Here is a 26,943-nt window from a genome sequence, read left to right as displayed (position 1 = left end):
TGTGTGTCCCCACTTAAGACCATTAACTCAGTGGAGTGCAACCACAGTACCGAGGCTAGCGTCGACTTTCGGAGCGTTGCACTGTGGGTAGCTATCCCACAGTTCCCGCAGTCTCCACCGCACATGGAATTCTGGGTTGAGCTCCCAATGCCTGATGGGGCAAAAACTTTGTTGTGGGTGGTTCTGGGTACATGTCGTCAGCTCTCCCCCCACCGGAAACCCCAGGCAGGCAGTGGGCTGAGCAGGTCGGCGGACTGAGCCCCAGACCGGCAGCGGGATGAGTGGCTCAGCCCGCTGCCGGTCTGGGGCTCCGTCCGCCGGCTCTTACCAGCTGGGGACCCGCTCAGCCCTGCTCAGCTGGCAGACCTCGGTGAGGTCGATCGGGGTGCCTGGACAGACATGACTATCCTCCTCTTAGAGCACCAGATGGGACTGACTCCAGGTCATTCTCTTCTTTAAGTTTCGTCTCATGGAGATCAGTCCTGCCTGGAATATCATGCCAGCTGGAGGCTTCTGCCTCAGGCTACTCTCCCAGCTGGCATTACCATGCGGTCGCACCTACCCCAGCCTGCCCCTTGCTCCCCTGGCTCATGAAGCCTGGACAGTGGTAAGGAGCAGTTCAACTTGTGGAATGACAAATCCAGAACAAAGGATTGCACTCTATGGGCCACGTTAAGATTATTTCAGAGTCCTAGATAGCATTTAGTCCCTATAAAAGGCTTCATGAAAATTTCCCCCCGCCCCTCACAAAAATGTTAATTTATCAGAGCAGCTGAAAGGGTAAGGAACCCGGGACTATAACTGAGAGAGAGCTTCCATATTATTTAACTCATAATTGATATAATTCAAAGTAAAATTTCACAGCGCGGTCTGTTCTAAGACTAAAAATGCATGAGGGGAGTCAGAAAAAGGAACAGCGACCTGTTTACGCCCAGTTTCAAACTGGTGACGTTCATGTGTTAGGCGAACGTGATCACTACTACACTACAGGACTTTTGTGTGTTAGGTGAACATGATAATCACTACATTATGGGGCTTATCTTTTTTTGCCACAGACTTTGCCAAATGCACAGGAATGTTTTCTCTAGCTACAGAAGCTACCTAATGCAATGTCTATATCTGTGGCCTTCCTGCTCACAAAGCGGTCATGCCCCTGCCCAAGGCTGCCACAGCAACCTGGCTCAGGCAGGATCGCTAGTGAGGCATGATATTTTGCTGTTAAGCAAACACAGCAATTCTTTCCTGGCCTCTGCCACTGAATGCCTCCATGCATTAGGCTGTGCCCTACCAGTGCGGGAGGACTGTATGAGCTTGGAAAACGTGTCACTGCAAGTGCATTTTTTTCGCCTTCTAATCTGCAATAACCTCAGGACGGAGATTATAGGGGGAACGTAGAAACATTCTGGGAGGACTGCATGGTCACCTGTGCTGCTGAGTGCTGCTGAGTTCGCCACGCTGGCCAAACAGGAAATGAAATTCAAAGGTTCCCGGGGCTTTTCCTGTGTACCTGGCTAGTGCATCTGAGTTCAAAGTGGTGTCCAGAGCGGACACAATGGAGCACTCTGGGATAGCTCCTGGAGGCCAATACCATCGAATTGCATCCACACTACCCCAAATTTGACCTGGCAATATCGATTTCAGCGCTAATCCCTTCGTCAGGGGAGGAGTACAGAAACTGATTTTAAGAGCCCTTTAAGTCGAAAAAAATGGCTTCATTGTGTGGACGGGCGCAGGTTAAATCAATGTAACGCTGCTAAATTCGACCTAGACTCGTAGTGTAGACCAGGGCTGTGACAATTTTATTTATGCTGAGTAGTAATTTATAACATAAATAGTCCCACTGAAGTCAATGGGAAGACTTGTAAAGAAAAGTACTCAACATGAGTTAGGGCATCACAGTCTGGCCCTAGGTTGGTAATTATGGGAAGGATTTAATATGCATCCACTCTTATTGGAGTCACAGAGTTAGCTTGAACAACAATCAGGGACAGAGAGTTTTGCTTATTTATTCATAACATAAAAAAACCTTTAAAATGATTTGGAATCAACTAGTTATTCAGTGGCTAACCTATTTAACCATGTAATCTTAATGTTATTCTTGTACTCCCTCCCACTTTTCCTCCTATTGTTTGCTATGCCCATTGTTAAATCTTGCTTCAGATTACATTGCAAGCTTTTGGGGGAAGGGATCATGTCTTTCCATGTATTTGTACAGTGCTAGCACAATGGGGCCCAGATCCTGATTGAGGCCTTTGGGCACTAGCACATAACAGAGTGAGATTCTGTTCTGAACCTCTAAGAGCACTAACACAGAATTGACAGCCCAGGGGGAGGGAACAGGGAAGCTAAAGTGCCTTTAAGTCAGCTCTCACCCTCCTGATCCGGGGCTGTTTTGGAGGGTGGAGAACCCCCTAGCATAATTTAGATGGCCCTGGAGCCATCTAAGCTACACATACCATCCAGGTCTACCTTATGGGTCAGAGTTCTACCTGAAATCTATGCAGTACTACTTGCTGAGGCCCAGCCACTGACACAACCATCACCCTGCAAGTCCCCTACAGCAGGATTTACAAGGAGGACCTCAGGAGGCAGCCTGATGGCTGTCCCCACAGTGTCTGCATTTGGAAAATCCCCCCTTGACAGAATAAAGGGTTTTTCATAGATTCTAAGGCCAGAAGGGAATACTGTGATCATCTAGTCTGACCTCCTGCATAACACAAGACATAGGACTTCCCTGTGTTAATTTCCATTTGAACTAGAGCAGATTTTTTAGAAAACATCCAATCTTGATTTAAACATTTCCAGTGATGAAGAATCCACCATAAATCTGGGTAAATTGTTTCAATAGTTAATTACTCTCACTGTTTAAAACGTGTGCCTTATTTCTAATCTATATTTGTCTGGCTTCAACTTCCAGCCACCAGATCCTGTTACACCTTTATCTGCTAGATTGAAGAGACATCTGTTATGCAGTGTCTGTTTCCCATGTAGGTACTTCTAAACCAGGGATCAGCAACCTTTGGCATGTGGCCCTCCAGGGCCGGTTTATTTACCTGCCACATCCGCAGGTTCGGCCGATCGTGGCTCCCACTGGCTGCAGTTCTCCGCTCCAGGCCAATGGGGGCTGCGGGAAGCGGCGCGGACCGAGGGATGTGCTGGCCACTGCTTCCCGCTGCCACCATTGGCCTGGAGTGGCAAACCGCGGCCAGTGGGAGCCACGATCGGCCGAACCTGTGGAGGTGGCAGGTAAACAAACCGGCCCAGCCCGCCAGGGTGCTTACCCTGGCGGGCCATGTGCCAAAGGTTGCCAATCCCTGTTCTAAACTGTGATCAAATCACCCTTAACCTACAGATTGAGCTCCTTGAGTCTTTCATTACAAGGCACGTTGTCCGATTCTTTAATTATTCATGTGACTCTTCTCTGACCCTTCTTCAGTCTTTCAATATCCTTCCTGGATTGTGAACACCAGAACTGGATACAATATTTTAGTAGCAGTCATACCATGCCAAATACAGAGGTGATATAACCTATCTATATTTACTCAATATTCCTCATTTTATACATCCAAGGATCACAATAGCCTTTTTGGCCACAGCATCGCACTAGGAGCTCATGTTCAGTTGATTTCTACTACAACCCCACATATTTTTCAATCATTGCTTCTCAAGACAGCATCCCCCACCCTGTAAGTATGGCCTGCATATGGGATTCAATTAATAAAATATTAAAAGAGGGTAATATAATTAATGCCAATCAACATGGGGATTTGTGAAAAATAGATCTTCTCCAACTTAATGTCTTGTTTTTGATGAGATTATAAATGTGGTTAATAAGAGTAATAGCACTAATGTAATATACTTAGACTTCTGTAAGACATTTGATTTGGTACTGCATGATAGTTTGGTTAAGAAACTAGAACAATACAAAGTCAACAAGGCACACAATAAATGCATTAAAAACTGTCTCACTGATAGGTCTCAAAATGTAATTGCAATTGGAAACCCATCATAGAACAGGTTTGTTTCTACTGGGATCTTGCAAAGATTGGTTCTTGGCCCGCTACTATTTAACATTTTTATCAGTAACCTGGAAAAAAACATAAAATTATTACTGATAACGTTTACAGGTTACACAAAGATTGAGGGTGCAGTAAACAATGAAGAGGACAGATCACTGATACAAAACTATTTGGATTGCTAGGTAAGTTGGATGCAAGAAAACAATGTATGTTTAAATATGACAAAATGTAAAGTTACACATATAGGAACAAAGAATGAAGGCCATACTTTCAGGATGGGGGACTTATAACTTATTAATCTATTGTTATTTTGCCTGGGATCGATATCAGGCTGACAGTCCCTTAACTACCCAGGTCATCCCATTTACCCTTTTTAAAAATTAGCATAACATTAGCTTTCTTTTCATCCTCTGGAACATCCCACAGTTCCAAGTCTTACTGAAAAATCAACAATAAAGCTCCAGAGAGCTCCTTAGCCAGCTCTTTTAAAACTACTGGAAGCAAGTTATCTTGATCTGCTGAATTAAAAATGCCTAACTTTAGTAGCTGCTGTTTAACATCCTCCTAAGTTACTGTTGGAATGGAAAGTATTTGATTACATGATTTGAATTAGGGCTGTCAATTAATCACAGTTAACTGACACGATTAACTAAAAAAAAAATTAAACACGATTAAAAAAATTAATCATGCTTAATCGCAGTTTTAATCACACTGTTAAACAATAGAATACCAATTGAAATTTATTACATATTTTGGATGTTTTTCTACATTTTTCAAATATATTGATTTCAAATACAACACAGAATAGAAAGTGTACAATGCTCACTTTATATTATTTTTATTACAAATATTTGCACTGTAAAAATGACTAAAAGAAATAGTATTTTTAATTCACCTCATATAAGTACTGTAGTGCAATCTCTTTATCATGAAAGCTCAACTTACAAATGTAGGGTTTTTTTTTTGTTACATGACTGCACTAAAAAACAAAAATATGTAAAACTTCAGCGTCTGCAAGTCCACTCAGTCCTACATCTTCTGCAGCCAATTACTAAGAGAAACAAGTTTGTTTATATTTACAGGAGATAATGATATGATAGAGGTCTATAAAATCATGATGGGTGTGGAGAAAATAAATAAGGAAGTGTTATTTACTCCTTCTCATAACACAAGAACTAGGGGACATCAAATGAAATTAATAGACAGCAGGTTTAAAACAAACAAAAGGAAGTATTTTTTTCACACAACGCACAGTCAACCTGTGGAACTCCTTGCCAGAGGATGTTGTGAAGGCCAAGACTATAACAGGGTTCAAAAAGAACTAAATAAATTCATGGAGTATCCTCTATTAGCCAGGATGGACAGGGATGGTGTCCCTAGCCTCTGTTTGAAAGAAGCTGTGAATGAGCGACAGGGAATGATCACTTGATGATTACCTATTCATTCCCTCTGGGGCACCTGGCACTGGCCACTGTCAGAAGACAGGATACTGGGCTAGATGGACCTTTGGTCTGATACACTATGGTCATTGTTATGTTCTTAATGCTGCCCACTTCTTATTTACAATGTCACCTGAAAGTGAGAACAGATGTTCGCATAGCACTTTTGTAGCCGGCATTGCAAGGTATTTACGTGCCAGATATGCTAAACATGTGTATGCCCCTTCAGGCTTTGGCCACCATTCCAGAGGACATGCTTCCATGCTGATGACGCTCGTTAAAAAAATAATACCTTAATTAAATTTCAGGGAGTGAGGGATCGTTTTCCAGGATAGGTTGTAGATCATTGATAATGCGCTGGAGAGGTTTTAGCTGGGGGCTGTACGTGATGGCCAGTGGTGTTCTGTTATTTTTCTTGTTGGGCCTATCCTGTAGTAGGTGATTTCTGGGTACCCGTCTTACTCTGTCAATCTGTTTCCTCACTTCCCCAGGTGGGTATTGTAATTTTAAGAATGCTTGATAAAGATCTTGTAGGTGTTTGTCTCTGTCTGATGGATTGGAGCAAATTCAGTTGTATCTTAGGGCTTGGCTGTAGACAATGGATCATGTGATGTGTCCTGGATGGAAGCTGGAGGCAACCTATCCTGTAAAATGATCCCTCACTCTCACAGACCTTGGGAGGCAGGCCAATCCTCACTTATAGACAACCCCCCAACCTGAAGCAAATACTCACCAGCAACTACACACCACACCACAGTAACACCAACCCAGGAACCAATCCCTGTAGCAAACCTCATTGCCTCCTCTGTCCCCATATCTACTCTAGCAACACCATCAGAGGACCCAAGCAGATCAGCCACACCATCAAGGGCACATTCACCTGCACGTCTACTAATATTATATATGCCATCATGTGCCAGCAATGCCCTTCTGCCATGTATGTTGGCCAGACCGGAAGGTCCCTACGTAAAAAAATAAATGGACACAAATCGGACATCAGGAATGGTAACATACAAAAGCCAATAGGTGAACACTTCAGCCTCCCTGGACATTCTATAACAGATTTAAAAGTAACTATTCTTGAACAAAAAAACTTCAGAAACAGACTTCAAAGGGAAATAGCAGAACTAAAATTCGTTTGCAAATTTAACACTATTAATTTGGGCTTGAATAGGGACTGAGAGTTGCTGGCTCATTACAAAAGCAGTTTTGCCTCTCCTGGAATTGACACATCCTCATCTATTATTGGGAGTGGATTACATCCGCCCTGATCGAATTGGCCCTGTCAACACTGGTTCTCCACTTGGGAGGTACTCCCTTCTCTTCATGTCTCATTATATAATGCCTCCATCTGTAACTTTCACTCCATGCATCTGAAGAAGTGAGGTTTTTTAACCACGAAAGCTTATGCCCAAATAAATCTGTTAGTCTTTAAGGTTCCACCGGACTCCTTGTTGTTTTAATTAAATTTGTGACAACTCTTTGGGGGAGAATTGTATGTCTTCTGCTCTGTGTTTTAACCACATTCTGCCATATATTTCATGTTAAAGCAGTCCTCGATGATGACCCGGCATGTTCGTTTTAAGAACGCTTTCACTGCAGATTTGACAAAATGCAAAGAAGGTACCAATGTGAGATTTCTAAAGATAGCTACAGCACTTGACTTGACCCAAGATTTGAGAATCTGAAGTACCTTTCAAAATCTGAGAGAGACAGGGTGTGGAGCATGCTATCAGAAGTCTTAAGAGAGCAACACTCCGATGAGGAAACTACAGAACCCGAACCACCAAAAAATAAAATCAACCTTTTGATGGTGACACCTGACTCAGATGATGAAAATGAACATGTGGTGGTCTGCACTGCTTTGAATCATTATCGAGCAGAACCCATCATCAGCATGGATGCATGTCCTCTGGAATGGTGATTGAAGCATGAAGGGACATATGAATCTTTAGTGCATTTGGCATGTAAATATTGTGCGACGCCGGGTACAACAATGCCATGCGAATGCCTGTTCTCACTTTTAGGTGACATTGTAAACAAAAGTGGGCAGCATTATCTCCTACAAACGCAAACAAACTTGTTTGTCTGAGCGATTGGCTGAACAAGAAGTAGGACTAAGTGGACTTGTAGGCTCTAAAGTTTTACATTGTTTTATTTTTGAATGCAGTTATTTTTTGTACATTACTCTACATTTGTACGTTCAACTTTCATGATAAAGAGACTGCACTATAGTACTTGTATTAAGTGAATTGAAAAATACTATTTCTTTTATTTTTACAGTGCAAATATTTATAATAAAAATAAATATTAAGTGAGCATTGTACACTTTGTATTCTGTGTTGTAACTGAAATCAATATATTTGAAAACATGGAAAATATCCAAAATATTTATATAAATGGTATTCAATTATTAACAGTGTGATTAATCGCGCGATTAATCACGATTATTTTTTTAATCACATGATTAATCATGATTAATGTTTTTAATTTCTTGACAGCTCTAATTTGAATATATCATCCTGGTTTTTCTCAAATATAGAACAGAAATATTTATTGAATACATCTGCTTTTCTGAATTGTTACTGAGAATTGTACCATTTCCATCTAGCAGTGGACCAATATCATTATTGGGATTCTTTTTATTCCTAATATACTTAAAAAACTCCTTGTTGTTGTTTTTAACTCTGCTGGCCATAGATTTCTCCTTATGTCCTCTGGCTTCTCTTATCAATTTTCTACAATTCCTGGCTTCTGATTTATATTCATAGTTATCAACTTCCCTTTTTCCATTTGTTTCCCAAATATGGGGAGGTCCCCTGTATACAATGGGGTTGAGTTCTTCAAAAACGACGATGGATACCGAAACAATGTATACCAGGGAATTTTCCCCCAAAAGAAACAATGGAATAAAGGAGGGATGTATTCACAACTTCACCACACTCGCCTACGACAACGCTCTTTTTGCCTAAACAGTGTACCTTTTTACAATGACAGGTTATACAGTACACATTTACACATAAAACATTGAATAAAATAATGTAGAACCCTGCTAACACCATTCAAACACATAGAACATTTTAATACAGTAAATACAGTACAGTAATACAGTATAAAACAGTGTCAATTACACTAAACTTAGGTAGGGGAGGTGGCTGGCTTTTCCATGGCTGGCTTTTTGGTTGCAGAAGTCTTAAAAAAGGATTCAGAGTAACAGCCGTGTTAGTCTGTATCTGCAAAAAGAAGAACAGGAGTACTTGTGGCACCTTACAGACTAACAAATTTATTAGAGCATAAGCTTAAATTTGTTAGTCTCTAAGGTGCCACAAGTACTCCTGTTCTTCTTTTTGCGGATGCATATATGCATCCGAAGAAGTGGGCTGTAGTCCACGAAAGCTTATGCTCTAATAAATTTGTTAGTCTCTAAGGTGCCACAAGTACTCCTGTTCTTTTTTTTAAAAAAGGATTTTATCGACGCCTGCTCTCCTGCACGAATCTTTGAATGATAGATCTCCCTGTAGCAAGCCACTGCATCACTGAGAGCTCTGGAGACTTTGGCAGACGGTTCACCGCTCTGTATGATTTCCGTCATCTCATCCAGCAATCCAAAGAAACGGGAGAGATTCTTTGTAATCGGACTCCTGGCTTCCTCCCCTATGTCATCATCATCATCGTCCTTGCTTTCTTCGGATATCCATTTTTGGTCCAGCTCAATCAGTTTCTCATTTGTCATTTGCTTAGCGTGAGACCACAACAACTCCTATACATCCTCCTCCTCCACCTCCTCAATGCTGACATCCTTCGCAAACTTGACAATTTCTTGCTCGAGAGTAGGAATGGCATCAAATCCCATGAAGCTGTGGACAGCATCTGGCTATGCATGGCACCAAACGCCATTCATAAATTGCGAAGTGACCTCTTCCCCCGACACATCAATGTTTTCCACGCTGTTCAAGATGTTGTAAGACTTCCAAAACTTCTTTACACTGGGCTTTCCTTCATCTGCCATCTCCTTAATCACCATGGAGAACGTCCTCCGTAGGTAATAAGCCTTGAACATGGCCAGTGGATGCAAGTATAGTACTGTACTGTACAATAGGGGAACGTGTTGCAATTCACGTCCGTCCCAATCTGTGCAAATGATGGATATGTGGATCAGGACCAACGTAAATCGGAACACATTCCCCCATTGATGAGTGACGGATATCCGAACAATGGATAAGGGGGAGATGTATACCGGGGGCCCCCTGTATATATATTATTTTCGATAGCTCCTTTAATTTCCCCTCTAAGCCAGACTGGTTTTTTTAACCAGTGTAGCCTTCTTTCTCAATTTTGGGATTGTGGCTTTTGGGTATCTAGTAAAATGTTCTTAAACAGTTCACAATTATCATTTATATTTTTTAAAGGGACCAAGTATATTATTGGTTTGGACTTTATGGTGTTTGGACATAAATTTAATGAAACCATGATCACTTGCACCTAAGCAACCACTAATTTTTACTTCTGGAATCAATTCCTTTTTATCAGTCAAGATGAGATTTAATACAGAATTTCCCCATGTTGTATGCAACACTTTTTGAGTCAATAAATGATCATCTATAATTTTTAGAAATTCTGAGGACATTTTAGTACTGGCAGCATGAAACCTCCAGCATATGTCACTCAGATTGAAGTCCTCCATAATAATGGAGGTTTTTTCTCTCACATTATAGTTAGATAGGTGCTGAAGGAATCAGTCATCCTGTTCTCTCATATGATTTAGTGATCTGTAGCAGACACCAACTAGAATCCCATCTTGTGCTTTAACTGTTAGAACATTGATCCATAAGAATTCAAGATCATGTTCTTAATTGTCAATGACTTGGAAACAGGTGATTTGTTGACATAGAATGTTACTCTCCCATTCGTTCTGCCCATTCAGTCCTTCCTAAATATGTTATAATTAAGGTTAAGATTTAGTCATGGGGGTTTTTTTAGTAAAAGTCATGGACAGGTCACGGGCAATAAATAAAAATTCATGGCCTATGACCTATCCATAGCTTTTACTAAAAATACCCCTGACTAAATCTTAGCTGCTCCTGGGGCTCCGGGGCGCTGTTGCTCTGGGTGGTCCAGGGCACCGCTGCTCTGGGGGTTCCGGGGGACCAACAGCTGGCCCCTGCTCCAGTGACAGGGGCTAACTGCCCGTTTGTATGCTGCTCCAAGGCTCCAAGGGACCATTGCTCCGATGTCCTCCGGGGCAGCCCCCAGGGCCACATCTGCTCTGGGATCGCTGCTCTGTAGCTACCCGCAAGACCACTGCTGTTCTGGCACCCCCTGGAGCGAGCTGCCCCAGGCCGCCCCAGCAGTGGCTGGTGTGGCTGGCCCTGGGGCTACTCCCGCAGCAGCTGTCCGAGGGCCACCCCAGCAATGGCCAGTGCGGGTGGCCCTGGGGCACTCCATTGCAGCTGCAGAAGTCACGGAGGTCCCAGAAAGTCATGGCATCCATTACTTCTGTGACAGACTTGCAGCCTCAGTTATAATCACTGATTTTCGCATTCCAATCATGCAAATCTTCCCATCAGTTAGGTTGAATTTATGCTTATAAGTGAACTATTCCAATTCCTCTTGTTTATTATCCAGGTTCCAAGCACTGGTGTATAGACAATTATAAGAATTTCTTTTCAGATCCCATGTTGTCTTCATTCATTTTGTTCTCAACATCCTGATTTTGTGCTAAATCATGCTAATTTCTTCCGTCATTTCACTCTCCTTTTTTGTTGTTAGTTTAATATGCTCTTGACTAGTCTAGCCAGCCTGTGCCCTAGAAGATTGTTTTTCTTTCTACTGAGATGGAGGCCATCCACATTATACAGCCCCTCTCCCCATAGAAGGTATACAACACCAAACCCAAAACCAAAGCCCTTACATTACTTACCTAGTCAGTGTTCACTTCCAGAAGCTTCTGCCTTCTGTCTTTCTTCACTTACGAGGCAGGAAACATCTCCGAGGCGATCACTTGGACATTCTTCTCCTTCAGCACCCTTCTGAGTTCCTTAAAGTCATCTATAATCTGTAAAATGTCCTGTGAAGCAGTGTCATTAGTGCTGATATGCACTGTCATCAGTGGATTATTATCTTATTATCTATTATTCAGTCTTAGAGTTACATCTCGTTTCTTGGCTCTGGGAAGAGTGTACGCCAACCATCCTGTTGTCCACCTGTCCTTTGCAGAATGTTCTTTCCATTCTTCTTAGTACAGCATCCCCAATAAGGATCATCTTACTTCCTCTTTTGTGGGCATGCTTGTAGGTTGGGCTGAGAAACCATCCTCGGGTATGTCCTGTACACCTCTCCATTCCATTTGACCAGCTGGATCTTCAGAGATATTTTCTTTAGTTTCCATGTCAAGAACATGATAATGATAGGATTCTCCTAGCTGTGTGGAATTCTTTCTGGTCCTCTTCTCTCTGGTGGTCACAGCCTACCCATCCACATCTGCCTCCAGCCATGTAGAATGCCACCTGGTTCTCTTGCCTCTGGTGATTATGAACTACCAAGTCTCCTCTCTGGTTTGATTTCTGGCTTCAGGCAGGAAAGAACACATGGCCTATTCATTGCAGGTCACAATCACTGTTCCATCACTGGCCATCATGGTATTGAGTGTAGAACTGTACATAGAATGAAAACCTTACACATTCCCTCTATAAACTCCCTCTGAAACACTACTGATTGCTGCTCCTGTTCTCCTACTCATGAGTTAGCCAGGCAAATGACTTGTATGTCAGGCCTTGCTGTTCAGTTCCCCTCCCTCATTAACATGAAGGAATTACCCTCTGGGACTGATCAAACACTGGATCTGTTCAAGGACCCAAGGGTCCCAGCCACATAGCCCTCCTCTCACTAAGGCACAAACAGACCTGACTCACCCAGACTTTTCAGGGGCCCACAGTCAAGTCACATGACTTTGCCAGAAAATAAATGAACAAAAAGACAGACCAAACACAAACCCTCACCAAGTCCCTTTACCTCCACGAACAGGATCTGCAGCTACTCTCTCTGAAACTCCATTTGCCACTCCTGTTTGCCACCACTCTGGCCCTTTTATGCATCATGAAGGGGAGCAGGTCTCAAGTTTTCACCCATATTTAATAAAAAAAATTACTTTGGATTGGGAATTTTAGAGGGTGGGTGATTTTTGAGGGGTGAAGGGGAGGAGGGTCTTTTAAAAAGCATTGAGGTAAGGCAATGCAATATGCTTCTCAGGAAACAGTGGTAATTTCCAATTTGATGGGAAAGAAATTTGGCATGCCTCATGCTAATTCATATACAAGTTTATTGCCTACAGGGAGTTGACCAGAAGTTTCACACTATCTAGAGGAATAGTTACTCCACAGCAACCTGGGGTGTAAATGTACCTTGCGGTAGTCTGCCAAATATTGTCTGTGTTGATCCTGTTGCTGCATTAGGGAACTTTTAGTGCATGGCAGCAGAGTCCACACAGACAATTAGTATACAGCAGGCTAGTACAAAGTCAATTTGCAACCCAGCTTGCCAAACATTAACTATTTATTTAGATAAGCCATAGGCTTCTCTCCATTTCTCAACATCCTTCCTTGAGCCATTCATTAAAACAATTGACACCATGGCTTCTCTTTCTATCAACTGGCCTCACGTTAATGCTTCGTCAGGAAGAGGCCTTTAATAATACCTCAGTTCATAAGTTATAAACTTTCAAAATATCTGGATAATTAAAGCCCAGAAATAATTACTTGTGAAGAAGTGTTTTGGTATGTTTAGACGTATATAATTATTTCATATTCTTCAGAACAAATGTCGGTAATTAAACACTGCTATGATTACTCACTTGAATGTAAATGAAAATTAACACATGGAGAATTTAAATGTTGTATTTTATGCAGGTATTTAATAAAATTAAGCAATTTAGCTTAACCAGTTAATTTGTAGCTCTTAAAACTAACCATGGAGTGCATTGAAGCCAATCACACACAAATTTGATGCTAGACAAAATTATATTAAAAACTTGCTTCTTTGAATTTTAAAATATTAATTGGAATTGTTCCCCAAGACTTCACTTACAATAAGCTCACCTCTCCCGCTCAAGAAGCCTTGTTTTTGTATACTATTTTTTGGAATTTGGCACAGTGGTTTGGGATGGTTTTAAAACTATTCAAAGTGTCATGTCCATTGTTAGCTCAAAGGTTCCAGCCATGCATAAGAATGCCTAACAACAACTCAGACTTCAGACCTTAAACTACAATGCTGCTTAAATGTTTAATTTTACATTCTGAAGTCTCATCCTTCAAGACTCCCTATCCCAGCCCCCCCAACCCCACTACCAGTTTCCCCATATCGTTCCCTGTTTCTTTGAACAGCTATTCCCAGTCCTTCCTCACTGCAACTCCCCGGCACCTTGCCCCAGTCTCCTTGTCCAGCCCATCCCAGTTCTCTTACACACTCATCAAATTCTCTCTCTCCCTGCCCCCAGCCTCCAGCTACCTGACCCCCTGCCCACATACCTGGCATGGAAAATTTCAGCCCAAATGGTTAAAGTTTGGCAAAGTTATGGGCAACTGAAAATAAGATCTTATAATGGGAAATGTTGGGCAAATTTACCAGCCAAGCTAGAAGCTCCTATAGCTAGAACTGAAAGTTAAAAATGAACCTAGATCCAGGTGAAATCTTAATAAATTAAAAGTACTTTATCATCATCCTATACAGCTTAAAGTGTGCTATGAGCTTTACAGATCAAAAGGAAGACAGGATCCTTCTTCTGGGGGTACTTGCAATCAAATTTTAGACATGATACAATGAGTGAGAACAACAAACTGTAATTGGGCAATAAACAGGAAAAGGATGCTGGGGATCTGGTCAAGGGTCCAGACTAGAAAGGGAGGATAAGCAGGAACAGACAACCCCAAATTCTCTCTAGCCATAGAGCACAGTTGCAAGATGGGCTGTGACGGTAGTATAAAGCTTCCCCACACTACATTACCAATATTATGACCTACATAGACTACATAATATGGGCAAGAGAGTAGTTCAAACTTGAGTCAGTCCTAGGTTGACCATATTTCCCTATGCTGAATACAAGACACCTGGTAAAATTACCCATGTTCAAGCGAGTTCAACGGCAATCAATCAGAGCGATTTAGTACAAATGTTCAAATTAACATCAAGTTGACAGAGCCCATGTTAAAAAGAAATACTGCGTAGTTGGATTCTTTTTATTTACCATCTTATCTTTAGTGCTTTAGAGTTCACATGAGGAGAGGTAACACACACACACACCCATACACCTCTCTCACACAGGGCAGGGGTGACCGACTGACCGGACCTTCCCTGCCTGGCGCTCTCCACCCTCCATGGCTGGCTGGGTCCCTGGGATGGACCCGCTCCTCCTGGTTCCTGGTGCCGCGTCTTCCCAAGGCATCACTTGGTGGGGGAGCACGCAGGGTCACATACCTCCCTCCCCAGATTTCTGCCAGGGTTCACACCAGAAGGTGGCCACCAGCAGCCTTTTGGCACTGTGCGGGAGGGAAGGGATGGGAGCTGCTTCCAGCCGCAGGAGAGAAGGGGCCGGGGAAGGGATGACCTGGCCTGTGTCTTTGCAGAGCTCACCTCTTACCCCCCACCTCCTGTGGCTGGAAGCAGCTTGTCCCTTCCTGCCCACACAGTGCCGAAAGGCGGCTAACACCTCCATGCTGCTGCTGGCCCCTGATATAATCTTGTCGCCTCCTGTCCCCCGGCTACAGCGTGGGCAGGAAGGGGTTAAGCCCTAAGGATGCACTGTGCACCAGGGCCCAGGGAACATGACTGCAGGGGCTTCAGGGAACCCGGCCAGAGAGGTGGCTCAGCAGGGAGAGTGCCAAGCAGACGGAGCAGCCACACACTCCCTGGGGGGAAGACCGAAGGGAGGGGGTGGAGAAGAGGGTGCTAAGCCCCTGCGGGGGGGGGGGGGGGGGGGGAGGGCTACTGTGGAGCCTGCTGGGTCAGAGTTCAAACAGGCTGGAAATCACTTCCTCCCCCATCACTCCAGAGCTTAGCTGAGGGATGGAGAGGTTTCCCCATGCCAGCACTGTGTGGGGCTTTGGCACATGCAGGGCTTGGCTCCTCCTGGCCAGTGTCCCAGGCCAGAGGGTCTTGGGCTTTCCCAGGGCTCCGGCCCAGCCATAGGCAGTGGGGGAAGGAAGGAGCCTACTGGCCAGGCTGTTGGTCAGCTGAGCACTCTGATCAGGGGCTGGTTCTCTGCACAGCGCTGGGAGAGGGATGCACCCTGCTCTGGGGGATATGGAGGAGCAGTGGGGCTGATGGGGGTGAAGGGGAAAAGCAAGGAGAGGACAGTGAAAGGGGGGAGCACGTAAAGGGCTGATGGGTGGGCAGCAGAGGTGACACATAACCGGCTTCTGCCTGGTGCCTGACCGCACACACCAGACACCACACCTCGCAGCACGCAATCAATGCCAGCAGGAATGGGATGGGGGATGGGGCCCTGCTGGCCGAGAATTTGCACGCAGCGGGGGCTGTGCTGACGGACCAGCAGAGGGAGTGGCCGGCCTGCACCCTGCGGCCACTGGATCCCCCCACTCGCCGCTGGTGGGCAGATGGCTGGTGAGCAGGGATCCGGCCGGCACCAGGACTTGCCAGAACTGAGGGGGGAGGAGGGAGACAGAAAATATGGGACAATTTGCCTCTTTTTAAGAAAAAGTCGTGACACCTACAGGAGGGCTTAAATACGGGACTGTCCCTTTAAAAAGGAACATCTGGTCACCTCAGTTCAAATCTTGGCCTCTCAACCGATTCATGCAATAAATGCATCATCATTAACACAAATACAAGATATGACTTTAAAATTCACAATAATATTGCACCATAAAGCATCCTTTTTGCTTCCAGCACATTTATTCTGGATGCTAAAGTAAAAAGAAGAATTCTAAATAGTACACCCTTTAGGAAATTTACCATAATTGGCTTAACACACTTCCCATCCCCTTCCCCCCATCTCAAAGGCCATAATCCTGGTCTGTCCAGTTCCTCTGACTTTAACCTCTGGAGTCAAAACCTTTACTAGTAAAAGCTTATAATAAGAAGACATACCCCTAACAGATAAAAAAACCTTTGGGTAATGTGCTGTCATGTCACAAGACTTTTAAAAGTGAATGCAGAGCCCAAAGAGCTCCTAGGCTTGTACTACTTTACCTTAACTTGGCCCAACAAGATCCATTACATAAGTGGATTCAGCTGCTCTCAGATTCTTTCACTGCTAGGTGGCTACTGTGGCACAGAATTCAACCATCCACTAAGATGATCTAACTCATTTTTCAAAGACTAGTTGAAATAGTAAGACAATAATGACTCTGTATCACAACCAGCTTGGACTTGAGTTGAGTGAATAATCTAGAGGTGAATGGCCCATGTCATATTACCATTTCTGTCAACCATCCAGCTGACTTCTTTTTAGAATATAAATACTCTCTAACTCATTGTTTACCCAAAGTTCTCTGTAATAAACCTGAGTTGATCTCAGGTGGGCAAGTATATTCAGAAGTTCCCTCATGTGCTGGAACTCTTCTTCTTATCATGCCAATGCTATTTAACAATTTGAACCCAGAGTTGCAAAAATCTTGCACCTTACCTTCACTACTCCATTTTCATGCATGGTGATGCAGTTATTGGGATCCTCTGAAAGTTGGTACAAGGCCTGAGCAGTAGCTCGGTGAACTGATGTGTCATTTGATTTTAAGTAACGTACTAAAGGAGCCACAGCTTTGGTTTCTCCAAAGGCAATTCTGTTACTTCCCCACATACAACAGCGAGAAATGGCCTCTGCTAAATGACGCCTTAATTTGTCATTGTTCTGGGCAGAAAAAAAAAAGAATCCATTAAATATCTTTCTTAAATAAGTAGGAGAACCATATTTCCAAGTAGTTTAAGGGCAGCCACAATTTCGAAAGAAAGAAAGAAAGAAAGAAAGAAAGAAAGAAAGAAAGAAAGAAAGAAAGAAAGAAATCTCAATTTATGAAGACTCTTGCATGAGTGCAGTGGAGCTGACAGCTTTATACTGTTCTGTGCTTAACGGATGCTATATATTTTCAAAGATTCAGTGTATAGGCTGGTTGGAAATTAGGCAAAATTAGTGTTAAAATCTGTATGAAAAGCCACAGCTTGGAATGTGGCTCCATCACTAAGATTCTGATAAGGATTTCTCTGTGTTGTTCAAATATACTGCTGTTTCCCTTCCTACTTGTTCCTCCCAGAGGACAGCTGCTACATAGAGAGGCACCCTTATCCCCTTTGTACTACTTGCAAGGAATACTAAAAAGGGGTTCTTGCTCCAAAGCAGCTGTAGTATTAGTCACAGAGTGACTTCATAGCCAGTCTACATTCTGAAGTGGGAAAAGAGTCTATATCCCTTTTCCACAACTACTGTAGAACTCACCACTCATGCCATGCTCTTTCGCTTTGGGTTTGATACAAGGACTGGAATCAAATGGCTAATTAAATTTGTATAGATGGTTGGATATTACAGAAAGATGTCACTTACTGTGTTTGCTAGTTTGGACAACAGAGGGACGACACCATGATCTGTTATAACAGCTAAATTCTCTTCATCTTTGGCTATGTTGGTAATAGCAGCACATACACTTGCTAAAACTTCTTTATTCTCGGATTTTAGCAAATTGACAATCAGTTCCAAGCCACCAACAAAGGAGCGAACCATTTCTCCAGCATCCTACGTGAAAACCAAAATAAATGTTATTTTTAAATGACCAACCTGCATTTGATACAAATATTAAAAAATATATTAAAATTGACATTATGACCTAGATATTCAAAACACTGAAACTGTCATTGGGTTGCTTTTAGTAAGAGTTACAGTTAATTCAGAATCCACAGGGTCTCCTTGCTGCATATTAAGGCTAGACTATTTTACAGGCAGTCTAAAATACTTTCATATTTCACATTAGACCTGACAGCTCAAGACAAGGGACATTATTATCCATTGATTCAGACAGCGTAAATGAACTTTCAGTTCTTCTCCAGCAGAGATTATACTAGCCATGTTAGTGAATGTGAGACATGATCCTGGTGCACTAGGAGCACCTGATGAAGCAGCTGGGCATTTTCTGGGATGTCCTAACTAGGACTGGAAATGAAAATGCAAAATCAAAATCAAACTAAACAATATACCAGTGTGACTCTGTAGAACTACAACTGAAAAATACTATTTATTTATTAATCAATTCAGTTTACCAAGCAAATATTTATATATTAATATGTAAAACAGAAAACTAGCAGTTGTGGTGCAGTGTGATTAAATTAATGCATATGGAATTCTTCTTAGGAATTTGCCTCCTGCAAAAAGGAACTGGCAGTTAGGTAACAATGTGACACGCATAGTACTTTATAGACCCTTAAAAGAGCATATAATGTAAATCAAACAGTCTTGTTTAAAGACAAATTCTTGACTCGTTAAACTACAAAATCATTGACCAATGCTATATCCCAGAGACCATGCTGATGCGTTGTACTTCATTGAGCTGAAATGTTTGAAAGAAAATATATCCATATTTTCTTTGGTACAAGCATGTGATCACTTCATACAATCTATTTTTTAGTTTTTCTAGCCATCTATGGTCAGAAACAATGCCAGGATAAGAGAGTATCGGCTAACTGATTATTCTAAAATTGTGAAAAGAAATGTGACTTGATTTTGTGAGAAAAACAGCCTGAGAGAGAGAGAGAAAGATTATGAAAAAAATGGAAAGAGTCTGATATAAAATATGTGGGTGAGAATGCTAAAAATAAATGGGACCCTAGAATATTAAATTGAGGTTACTTTCTGGTAACTGGAGGTTCTTCAAGATGTATGGTCCCTATTTGTATTCCACAAGTGGGTTTGCATGTGCACCAACTGCTTGCCCCAGAGCTTTTAGTAAGTCTGCACATGTGCAATTGTTCTTATGCTCTGAACCAAAGGTATAAAGGAGCAGTGTGAACCAACTCCACTCCAGTTCCTTTTCAGTTCCGTGTATCTGGTCATGGTCTGCAGCAGAGGTGATGGAGGGTGAGTAGTGGAATAGAGATACAGATAGGGATTGCACATCTTGGAGAAGCTCCAGTTACAGGTAAGTAAACTCCATTTCTTCTTCAAGTGATGGTCCCTATGTGTATTCCAAACATGTGAGATTAGTAAGCGATTGTCAAACAGGAGATGGGTGTGAGGATGCAGATGGTATGGATGTTTGCCATCCGCACTGTTGTACCCGCAGAAGTCTGGACCAATGTGTAATGTGTTGTAAAGATGTGTATGGAGCTCTAGGTAACCACCATATATATATCTAGTAAGGGTATGTCACACAAATATGCTGCAGAGGTTCCTTGCACTCTGGTAGAAGGAGTCTCACCCCTTTTGGGCGGGAGGATATAAGATAGCCGGTAACAAAGGATGATGCAGCCAGAGATTTATTTAGAAAGTCTCTGTGCAGATAGACCTTGACCCCTTGATCAAAAGTGATGAAAAGTCTAGGTGTTTTTCTAATTGTTTTTGTTCTCTGTAGATAAAACATCAGTGCCTGTCAGACATCTACAGAGTGAAGCAGTTTGTCCTCATTAGAGACATGAGGTTTCGGAAATAATACCAGTAAATGGATGGTTTGATTAATCTAAGAACATAAGAACAGCCATACTGGGTCAGACCAAAGGTCCATCTAGCCCAGTATCCTGTCTTCCGACAATGGCCAATGCCAGGTGTCCCAGAGGAAATGAACAGAACAGGTAATCATCAAGTGATCCATCCTCTGTCGCCCATTCCCAGCATCTGGCAAACAGAGGCTAGGGATACTTCATTCTCTCCGGGATGCTCCATGGGGTGGGGAGAACTAAGCTAACTATACTAATTATAAAACTACACTAGCACACTAAGTCTAAACTACTAAAAACTACTAAAACTATTTACAAATTGTATTTAAATATATTAAAGTAGAGGAAAATCAAGGCGACACAAAGAATTCTGACTCAGGCCATGCAGCAGTTAAGAAAGAACTGGAGATGTGTTGGTCTGCACTGCCCTTTAGGCCCTTGGTTTGGAGGATGAGGAGAACAACTGCAGACTACTTACTAAAGATCAACAGACTCAGGCGCATGGTGCACATGCATACCCATGTGTGGAACACACATAGGGACTATCACTTCAAGAAGCAGCAAGATGTCTTGATAGGAAATCCTTCTTCTCCCTGGAAACTTTAAAATTACTGCCCAAAGACCATCAGATGACTGGTCACAATGGAATATTTCAATCTGGAAATTCATTCTCTAAGATTATTATGTTCCCCACTAGTACTAATGGACAGATCTAGGGTAGGACATGGAAGGGAAGAGTAACAGCTTTGTGAAACGTTTCCTCTTAAAAAGTATACTGTAGGGTGAGGACTCCAAGAGGTGGAGAAGCGAAGGATGGTGGATGGTCACTGTCTCACCTCAACTTGCAAGGATATTTCTGCAAAGTTAATGTTGAACATGTCTGTATTATCCTACTCTGTTTCCTGCTCTGCCTGCTACAGTTATATCCCCTTGAAGTGAAGGACTGGGCCTCCCTGCAAATGCCTCTGCCTCTATTGATGGTTCAAATTCTATGGGATTTCCCTGCATGTTTCTGAAGGGCAAAGCTCTTTTATGAAGATGGGGTAACCTCCCCCTGCCCCACCCACTGATGTAAAGATGTGTAAAAATCTCTAAAAGTTAAAATTCAGATTTTCCAGGCCCATACATGGAAACTATAGCTCTACATGTCCAATATCTACTATGGTAAGAATATATATTCTGCTTTTTGTAAAGGTGGAATTAGATTGGTGGCATGCTAGCATATAAACAACCCAGTAGTAAGGAAGAGAGCTTAGTCTTGGGAATCCATTGTGAAACCAGCTAAACACAGGGATAGAACCTTCTATCAGTAATGAAAAGCAGAGGGAAACTGCAGAAACCACATGTCAGGAAAGTTTCCCATATGTGATTGTGGGTGTAGTTTGCTGGTCTGTGAAAGAAAAAAAGAAAAGCAGAGAAGCAGGAAATCAGGATAATAATGAGAAGAAAGAAGTAGAGCTGAGAGTTTGTAGATCTGGTATGTCATACTCTGCTCTTTACAAGACCCTTTGAAAAGATTTTCTTGCAAAGATATTTAAATTCAAATTCAATCTTTTAGTGTCATTTAACATAACCATATACCTTGCTTACTACATTAAGTTTCAACTTGAATTTGTGTTTATTGACACATATAGGTATCTACTGTATGCAAATACCACATTTATTTTAGATGTTTTTATATGAGTATATTTGTGTTAATGAGATAGATCTTCATACTATTAGTACACCTCTACCCCGATATAACGTAACCCGATATAATATGAATTCGGATATAATGCAGTAAAGCAGCGCTCCGGGGGGGAGGAGGGGGGCACGGCTGTGCACTCCGGCGGCTCAAAGCAAGTTCAATATAACGCAGTTTCACCTATAACGCAGTAAGATTTTTTGGCTCCCGAGGACAGCGTTATATCGGGGTAGAGGTGTATTTCTTTTACCAAAGTCTTCAGTTGTTTGTGTTCTTCTCAGACTCCCATTTAATGTTTAAGTAGCCTAGGGCAGTTATGTCTACAAATTGCTTTCATAACAAAACAAACGAAAAAACAATCATATATGGCTTCAGAGATCTCCTTTGTTCTCAATTTTCTTTCTGAATTAGGAATAAAACATATAACCTTTCTGCTATATAATGAAAGTGCACCTTTTAAACTAATCAACACATGACCTTTTTGTGAGTTAAACCCCAAAGGTTTGTCATTGCCAAATGCTAGTGTGTGAGGCTTTAATATATACTAGTAATCCTAAAATCTTACTATAGAAATGTAAATGATATTGTTTCTAAATCTTGGCTCAACAGTTAGTTTGCTATTGGGGAATAATAAGATTCTGACATTAAACATGGAGAGGAGAGTGTCACTTTTCAAGCCTAAGGCTAAACTACTAACTTTGTACATATAAGATATAATAAGCCTTTATATACTACAAAATTCTAATGTATTAAACATATTTAGGTTCACTATTTAGACTTGTTATTTTCTTTTTGATAAGTTACATATGGAGTTATTCAAAAAAATATAAACTTTTAGTGTTGTTTTGAAAAGCTTAGAAAGCATCTCACTGTATAGTTATACTACAAAACAATGCCAACATTTGGATACAGGGGAAAATGTATTTGAGTGAATTTATCACATTAATTCTGGTACTCATTCAACAACTTTTACTCATCAAGTGGTACTTCACTTCCTGAATAGTCCTCATGAAGTAAGAATTATTCATTGAGGGTAAGGCAGAAAGAATACTGCCTTGTAAGGATAACACTAAACAACACACTTCATACATTAAAAAATTAATATTATTCATTCTCATTGACAATAAATAAACTAAACATATTTTTCCCTGTAAAGTCCTACTGGTATGTTTTGATAAATTGTGGATGCTTCCTGTTTATAAGGTAAAAATTGTATATTGGGCTGGACAAACCAAGAGGCCAAATGCTGAGGTTTCTATAGCAGAAATCAAAAAGTAGAATGGACAAAAAGTTATTACCAAGTTAACAAGAAGTACCTTCAAATTATTATTACACTGACATTTGAAATGTAATATTTAAATCTTAAATGAAAAACAGGAGAAAACCTATAAAAATAGGATAGGCTGTTAAACTTTTTTTTTTTTTAAATTGTAAGAAGTAGACCAGAAGGCCAAAATAATTCGTACATTCTCATATATTTTTTCCCCTAGCTACAGGGTAGCAAAACCTGTGTCCTCAGAATAGTGAGAGACTTACGATCATAAACAAACAGGTAAAACAAAAATCTGGCAGGTTTTCAGAGGACAAGAGCCCTGTTTGTTATGCTAAGAGAAGTTGCAGCCTATTGCCTTCTAATCACACATTTGATTTGTACATCTTACTGATCCTCTCAAACACCACCTCAGCAAAATGTAGTTAACTTTTCTTTCATTAATTTTTATTTTCACATACTTCTACACTTCTGGCTCCTGATAGAAGCAGAAATACTGTCTGAAAGCCTCATCTTAAAGAATGTGTTCCCTAATTGGGAACACTAATTACAGAAGTATTGTAATATTTCTAGCTTAATTTTCAGAAAATACTGATTTGGAAAACATCTGAATGTTGGGGTTCTTATGCCAAGTTCTCTGGCCCCTTTTGAGGTTTTCCCATTACCATATTATACCTAATTTTGGGGTAGTGATTTCCATTGAGAAAACAAAGCTCATCATCTCTAAATTGAGACATAAAGTACTTGTCCAGGCATTAATACAAAACATTCTTTTGAAACCAGATTCTTCTCTCATTTCTTCTAAAGAGTCCATTGCTCTTCTTATTTGAAAACTAAATAGTGCACTGCAAAAACACATTGTGTTTATCTTTAAAAATATTTCATTTTACAGATAAAAGTTTCTCCACTAAAATCAGTAGTATTTTACATTTAGAACATCTTACAAAGCTTAAGATGTCAAAGCTAATTTGTCAACTCTGATGGCTTTTGCCCAAAAATGTGATGGTATGGTTGTTCAAATAAACTTTAATTATCAAGTCATCTTTATACTACCTTTCCTCTAATGGAAACTGTCCATTTTTACTCTCCATTGCCAATTCCATAATTTAGCATATTAAAGCACAACACAATTTATAAACTTCAAAATTCTGACCTTAGTTTTAAAAAATACAATACATATTATTTTCCATCTATGAATGTTCTTAGATAACTAACAAAACAGGCACAGTATTCTACTTCTGTTGTTTAGTGAAAAGAGGGAGTATGGTATTTACATAAGGAAATGTCTATTCATTGTTCATATTACAAGCAAATCTTGCCCCTCCTCCAAAGCTGAGAAAGTTTCCATCATTGCAGAATTGGTAAGGCAAATCCTGCCCCTGCCTCAGAAGTTGTGAAGGTTCCCAGGGTTGCAGAACTGTTGAGTTTCCATCTCACAAGGTGGGACAGGTTTCCAGTAGGTTGCCCAGCTCCGCCAGTGCACAAGGTATTGAGGGGAGCAGGGCTGGGTAGTGGCATTGATGCTACACAGATTTTCCTGTCCTAACCCCACTGAGGTTGCAAAGACTACTGCAGCCTCAGAGTTGCAATAGTGGCTGTGAAGTGGCTTTACTGCTACTCTTTGGCCTGGGAGGGCAGATTACTTTTCTGACTCTTCCTGGAGCAATCATCAAACAACCAAATACTTTGGCTATGTGTTGCTGCCCATATTTAAGCAGTAAGGCAAAATCCTTAGCCAAGTAAGCATGCTATTCAGTGGGGCATTCTTAGGGTTACCAACTTTCCAATTTTCAAAACCAGACACTACTGGTCCCCCATCGCTCGCTGCACCCACTCCTGCCACTCACTTGCCGCCTGAAGAGTTGGGCTGGGAGGAGCTAATGCGGAGCCTGCCTGCCTGCCCGGTTGGGGCATAACAGGGCGGAGGAGAGCGGGCACCGGAGCATGGAGCTGCGGTGGAAGGGTCAGTCCCCAGAGCGAAAGGCTAGGGCCAATCGGGTCACAGCGGGGTGGAGTGGTCCCCAGAACAAGGGGTCAGAGAGAGCCAGGGCCCCAGCAGGCTGCAAAGGTGGGACAGACCATCATGGGCAGCAAGCCTAGCTGTTGGCCTGCTCCTCAAATGCCTCGTGCTGTCAGGATCCGTCCTCCAGGTAGCGCCAGTACCTTCCTCTCTGCCAGAGCTGCGAGCCAGTTCCTCCAGCTGCAACTGCTCTTCCCACCCTCCCAGCAGTGGAGGCCAATTGCAGTTACTACAGTAACCGGACTTTTGATGTCTGATCAGCAGTATTGACCGCACAGGTCCCCTTTCGACCGGACTTTCCAGTTGAAAACCAGACACTTAGCAACAAGAATGCCATTCTGTGAGAGCCAGTGGGAGTGAGGGAAAAAATCTTCCCTTTCTCAGGCCATTTCACGGCTGCTACTGCAACATTAGGGCCATATTTGTGGCTGTTGCACTCCTCCTCCCGCCCCCAAAGATGGGATCAGATCTGCCCCCCTCCAACTTTCCAATCTCCCACGACACTTTCTGTGCTCTGTGTTGTGGCCCTTGGGAGTGCACATTCCTGTGTGAGCTCCCAAATCCAATTTCCCCTGCACAATAGCAGCATAACTACTACGGTAAGGGTCCTTTGTGGCCATGGAGGAAAGGTCACGATTTGCCTTCTATGACATCTTGTAAAGCACCATTGTATTTGAAATATGAGACAAAAAGTATAACTGGAGTAACTATACAGTGACCCCGGTGGATTGCTGGGTTTCCCATCTACTTGCCTGATAGGTTGCCAGAAAGTCAGGAGTCAGGCTCTGTGACTCCAGAATGGATTCAAAATTACATCCCATTTTTTTTTAAATTTTTGACTTTTCATAATGATTTGGGATTTTTTCCCCCAAAATTTTTAATTTTTTCATGGAATCTAAATTCTGTTTTCTGAACAGCAGCAGTTATGAATCCAGATGGAACACTGTGTTTAGTTGTATATGAAGGCAGAGGGAAGCAGTCCTACCAAGAGCATAAGAGATGATTAGGAAAGAGAGGATGTAGATGGAAACTACAGTTATTTCTCCTGTTTAGACATTAAAAACTAAAAGAAAAATACATAATCAATTCAACAAATTGAGTTATAGAAATAATGGAAAAGATCTTACTGGTGATTTCCTTTCTGCTAGCAGCATCTCCCACAATTCTGGACATCTGACCTGCTCTTCTCTCTGCAGCTCATGAAGGTGGATCAGCATTTTGGTGCCGCATGGTCTGGCCACGTCCTCTCTGCTCCCACTTGTAGCCAGATGAGTTATTCCCAAACTATAAACTTATGGAGGCTGATCAGCATTTTGGTGCTGCACCATCTGGCCACGTCCTCTCTGCTCCCACTTGTACCCAGATGAGTTATTCCCAAACTATAAACTTACTATTTCAGTGATAATGAAATAGCTATCTATATTAGTACAATGGAGATTAATAAATTCATAGATTCCAAGGTCAGAGGAACCATTGTGATCACCTGACCTGTATAACATGTGCCCGATCTTCTGTATAACACAGGCCATAGAACTTCCCCAAAATAATTCCTAGAGTATATCTTTTAGAAAAACATCCAATCTTGATTTAAAAGATTCCACTTAATATCTGACACTTGGCTTATGATCCAGGGTGGGTAGAATTGTGGAAGACCCTGCTAGCAGACAGTAAATTATTAGTAAGAAATTTTCTGTTCTGCAGACCAGAGTCTCCCACAATTCTGGACTTCTGGGAAGAAGCGAGCTGTGAGTTGTTATGTAAGGAGGGTTATAAAATAAAAATTATGTGGGAAAGAAGTACCCTCCCTTTTTGTGAACTCACTCAAAAGTCTGTATTATTTCTGCCTGAAGCATCCTCCCAGTAAA

At 41.9% G+C, this 26,943-nt stretch overlaps 1 protein-coding gene across 1 annotated transcript in view; it reads right to left on the bottom strand.

The window, feature by feature from the left end:
• Positions 1 to 26,943, bottom strand: part of ARMC4 (armadillo repeat containing 4) — a 196,603-nt gene that overhangs the window by 24,989 nt on the left and 144,671 nt on the right. The window contains exons 17-18 of the mRNA XM_034759339.1: positions 18,006 to 18,194; positions 17,097 to 17,318 (exon numbers count right to left, since the gene is read on the bottom strand). Coding sequence (XP_034615230.1) covers positions 17,097 to 17,318; positions 18,006 to 18,194 — 411 coding nt within the window. The remainder of the gene's footprint in view (positions 1 to 17,096; positions 17,319 to 18,005; positions 18,195 to 26,943) is intronic.

Source organism: Trachemys scripta, chromosome 2, assembly GCF_013100865.1.
Source record: "Trachemys scripta elegans isolate TJP31775 chromosome 2, CAS_Tse_1.0, whole genome shotgun sequence".
Classification (NCBI taxonomy): domain Eukaryota; kingdom Metazoa; phylum Chordata; order Testudines; family Emydidae; genus Trachemys; species Trachemys scripta.
This window is presented reverse-complemented; position numbering and strand designations above follow the sequence as displayed.